General features: G+C 44.7%; 1 protein-coding gene across 1 annotated transcript; it reads right to left on the bottom strand.

Annotated features, from left to right (window-relative positions):
- Window positions 1–389: 389 nt before the first annotated feature.
- Window positions 390–3,293, bottom strand: LOC131166853 (protein IQ-DOMAIN 17-like). Its single transcript, XM_058125454.1, has 5 exons — window positions 2,650–3,293; window positions 2,223–2,522; window positions 1,659–1,892; window positions 1,406–1,546; window positions 390–1,322 (listed from the first exon to the last, which is right to left on the bottom strand). Exons 1-5 carry the CDS (start codon window positions 2,779–2,781, stop codon window positions 522–524), a joined length of 1,608 nt encoding a protein of 535 aa, XP_057981437.1. The 5' UTR covers window positions 2,782–3,293; the 3' UTR covers window positions 390–521.
- Window positions 3,294–3,991: the final 698 nt, after the last annotated feature.

Raw genomic sequence — 3,991 nt, 5'->3', positions numbered from 1 at the left:
TTTTTAACAAATAGAGTAAAAAGTTCAAAAAATAATTATATTTTTTGTAATTCTTTAAAAAAACTAAAACAAAAAATAAAAATTATTTTCACTAAATGGCCCTAAGATTTTCCTTTCCCCAAAAGGCCAAAACGGATTGTGAGGTTATTGTTTTTTAGCCCTAAACCTAAAGTGAATAACATTAGACATCATAATTCGTAGGGCCGTCGGAACCGGGAGTTCAGTGCATTTAGTGTGGAGACAAGATCAGGAAACATCACTGAGATACTTTTACAGATCACATGGTTCCGATTCTCTCTTCCTCTTTTCTCTTTGGTCGGAAAAAGTTTTCTTAAGAAGCAAGATCAAGAAATGCAGGATAGAAAATTAGGGGGAGAAAAAATAGATACTAGTTAGAATCTGAATCATCCATTCAACTGCATAGTGAATATCCTAATTATCCTAAACCAATCAAGCCCAAGATCTCCAATTACGCCAAAAGATCCAAACTTCTTAGCACATTCATAATTTATATATATAAATCACCTAAACCACTTTCTAATGTCACCCGTCGAAGAAGGAGAAATCTCACCCCCAAGGCTCTCCGTGCAGCAAGAAGAATAGTTGGACTGCTGTTCCATCCCCAAATGCCCTCCCCCTCCGCGGCCGCTCACCGCACTCTTAAAGCTCGGACTCCTCAAACTGTATCCGTAACCTCCGTACCCCGTTCCGCCGCCGTACGCGTCTGGCGCCGGAAACGATAGGCGCTTCTTCACCGACCCGCCGCGCTCCCTCTCCGGCGTCGAGGGCCGCTGCCTCGGCGCGCTCTGCGACCGGACCCTGGCCTTCGCCGACTCCGTCGCCGCCATGTAATTGGGCAATGATGCGGTCGTGATCGGACCCCTCGGGTGGTGGTGGAACCCACCGTTGTAGTAGTAATTGGACCTTAAGCTGGGGGTTTGGGCGGTGCGGTAGCTTCCATCGTTGGTTCCGCAGCGGGGGCTGGCGGAGTGGACTTGGACAGGCTTTGGTTTGGAGGGGGAGGGCGTGACGGGGCAGCGGTGGGCTCTGTGGAGAGGAGATAGGGCGGAGAATGAAGTGGGCCTTTGGTAGTGGTGGCATTGATTTGATCTTCGGTAGTTTGTGGGTAAATAGGAGTAAGGTTGGGAGGTGTCGATTTCCACGGTTTTGATGATGGGGTCTAGTCTTTGATAGGTGGAAGTTCTTCCCCTGCCTTCCCATGGCTTTGTGTTTGTGGCCCTCCAGTACCCTTCTAGCCACCTGCAGGGCTGTTCTTCCTGTTCGTCTTCGTTGCCCATTGATGAGTTTCCACTTTTCCTCATCTTTGAAAAGGGTAACCAAAAAATTACATCAATTATCAGAACATCAATCAGCGGAGAGAGAGAGAGAGAGAGAGAAGAAGAACCTGCTGTTGAGAGAGTGGGTGAAATAAGTTCTTCTCCCCTTTGAAAGCAGCTTCCCTTCTGCTTTGCAACATTGCTTTAACTTCTTCAATTGTGTGGGGGCGATCATCCCAATCGTCTGGGAGGCTGCCTCCATCTCTCGACTGTGTAAAACAGAGAGATTGAATTTAGACCAACCAGTACTCCAATGGCATTTTGAAGTTCATTTTGCTTTAAAAAAACAGAGACAGAATAAGAGATTATTTGAACACTCACAAGGGACTTCCTCTCGGCAATTTCCTGAAGATATCTCGACTCCCATATGCTACAAGTGGACTTTCTGCTGCCTTCGTGCGACAGCCTCAAGCGTTGATCCAGCACCCGAGCCTGCACTCGAACCAGAGCTTGCATGCATCGCAGGGTCATCTTCGCCTGCTTTCTAACATTGTGACCTCTTACCAAAGCTTGCAGCTTCACCAGCCCTTTCAGCGCACGAAGAGCTCTCCTTGCCTTCAAATGTTTCACCATCTTTAATTTCTCAAAAAAAATATCAATCAAACCTAAAAATGATCTTCCCCTGTTCTGGCCAGAATTTTGGAAGTTATCTTCGAACTGCCAACCTCAACTGTCTACACTTTTTTCATTATTCGACACCGACGAACTTCTAAAATGTTAGCCTAAGCATACACTGTTCTTAGCTCATTTGATTAGGATTTTTCAAATATTTCGATTAGTTTTCAAGAACTAGACCAAAAGTATATGTAATTTTGGCAGTGCTTCCGGAAACAAGAAAATGAAACTAATTCCAAAATGGAAACTAAACAACGACGTTATATTTACCAGATACCCTCTGAAAGCTGTCTGGATAACAATGGCAGCGTAATACGCCCTGGCGTACGTAGAAGGCCCCGTGAGCCGGGCCACCTCCACAGCTTCCTGTGCTGCGGCCACCGCAGCGGCGGCGGTCGCGACGGCGAATGCAATGGAATGCCCTTTCTCCGCAGCCTTGACAGCGGCTGCGGGAACATGGTTCTCCGAAGCAGCACCACCGCTGGTGCCAACAGCAGTGACATTCTTCGGCAGCGTCGTCACCTCTAGATTGGAGGGTTTTCGGAAAATCCATCTTCGCTTCTCTCTCTTCTGCGCAAGAGCGAGAAAACGTACGCTTCCATTATAGAGATCCGCCCATTCAGGGGGAAAAAAAAACCAAAAAAAAAAAAAAAATTGAAAACAGAGACAATAACTTTTAAAGATGAAAAGCACAAACCTTCTCTTCATCCTCTTCTTGATCATTCTCTTCTCTCCTTCTGTTACTTCTCTTGTCAGTCTCTTTGGTAGGAGATCTGAAAGCCCTCTTCACAGCAGTTAACCATGAGGTACCTCCTCCCTTCTTCCCCATACAGACTGAAGATGCGATAGCGGAGGAGGATTTACATCAAAACTGGCCACTGAAAAGAAAGAAAGTGCTTGGGAAACCAGAACATTGTGGAGAAGACGATGGTTGCTTTTGCTTTGGAGTTTGGATGAAGCTCAGATGATTTGCTGAACTCCTTTAATTGTAAAGGGCGACTCGTTAATAAATGAGTCCTTGTCAGTAACATGCTGCACATTAGAGATTCTGAGGTTCCGGTGAAAGAAATTAAGAATAGTAGAATACTGATGTTATTTCTTTTTTAAAAGAAAAAATATTGTGGGCAGGAACAGGATAGAGCAGTGGTGGTCGTGTCAGAGAGTGGGTGATCAGGGTTTGCATAAAACTGTAGGCTAAGTTCAGTGGAGAACGTGAGAAGGTGGGGGAGCGTGAGAGGGGGAAGGGAAATCGAGAACATTGAATGGAAAGAGAGAGAGCCGAGAGACAGAGAAAGATGAATGCATGTTGAGGTAGCACATGCACCAAGACTCCCCTGCTTTAATGGGTGAGGCTTTGCAGCTGCTTTTGTACGCTTTATTTTGGTAAAAGGCATTTTGGGTCTGACTTTCTCTTCACCAGCCACCCTCTCTTTCCTCTCCCTCCCTGGACCCTGGCGTCACGTGTGTGGGGGAGCATCTAAACCATAAAAATACTGCGTGGTCCGGCAGCTGATGTGCATGTGGGATCTTGACCAATTTTTCCATTCTTCATTCTTATGTTTGTGAATAAAAAATTAAAACTATGCAAAGTATAAAATGACTAAAATTAAGGCAAGAGAAGTTAAAACTAAAATGGGAGCAGCCTGGAGAACCCAGGGCCGGCGAGTGGTGGTGACATCCTTAGAGACCATACAAGTTCTTTTGTATTTGGTTTTTCAAAATATTTTGGTTCTTATTCAAATAATGAAGCTGAATTGAAAGCTGTGTTGGAAGGAATAAAGATTTGCAAACAGTTGGATCATACCTGTATCGATATTGAATGTGATTTGAATATTGTAGTTAATTGGATTAGAATCAGGAAGTGCTCATTGTGGTATTTGTGAGATTTTTGGGAGCACCTTATTAGTTTATTGAAGAGAGTGAATTTTTCGATAAATCATTCGTATAGAGAAGGGAACAAAGTAGCAGATGCCTTGACTCGACAAGGTGCTATAGGGAGGAATAGTTTGTTTACAAATAGTAGTCAACTCCCTAAAGTT

This window comes from Malania oleifera, chromosome 10 (assembly GCF_029873635.1).
Source record: "Malania oleifera isolate guangnan ecotype guangnan chromosome 10, ASM2987363v1, whole genome shotgun sequence".
NCBI classification, from domain to species: Eukaryota; Viridiplantae; Streptophyta; class Magnoliopsida; order Santalales; family Ximeniaceae; genus Malania; species Malania oleifera.
This window is presented reverse-complemented; position numbering and strand designations above follow the sequence as displayed.

Bases quoted from the DNA above. Each gene is read 5' to 3' on its own strand.
- LOC131166853 (XM_058125454.1), bottom strand. From the start codon at position 2,781: ATGGGGAAGAAGGGAGGAGGTACCTCATGGTTAACTGCTGTGAAGAGG. The intron at 2,523-2,649 runs GTTTGTGCTTTT...GCTCTTGCGCAG, and splicing joins AAGAAGAGGATGAAGAGAAG to AAGAGAGAGAAGCGAAGATG. The intron at 1,547-1,658 runs GTGAGTGTTCAA...TGTTTTACACAG, and splicing joins TTGCCGAGAGGAAGTCCCTT to TCGAGAGATGGAGGCAGCCT.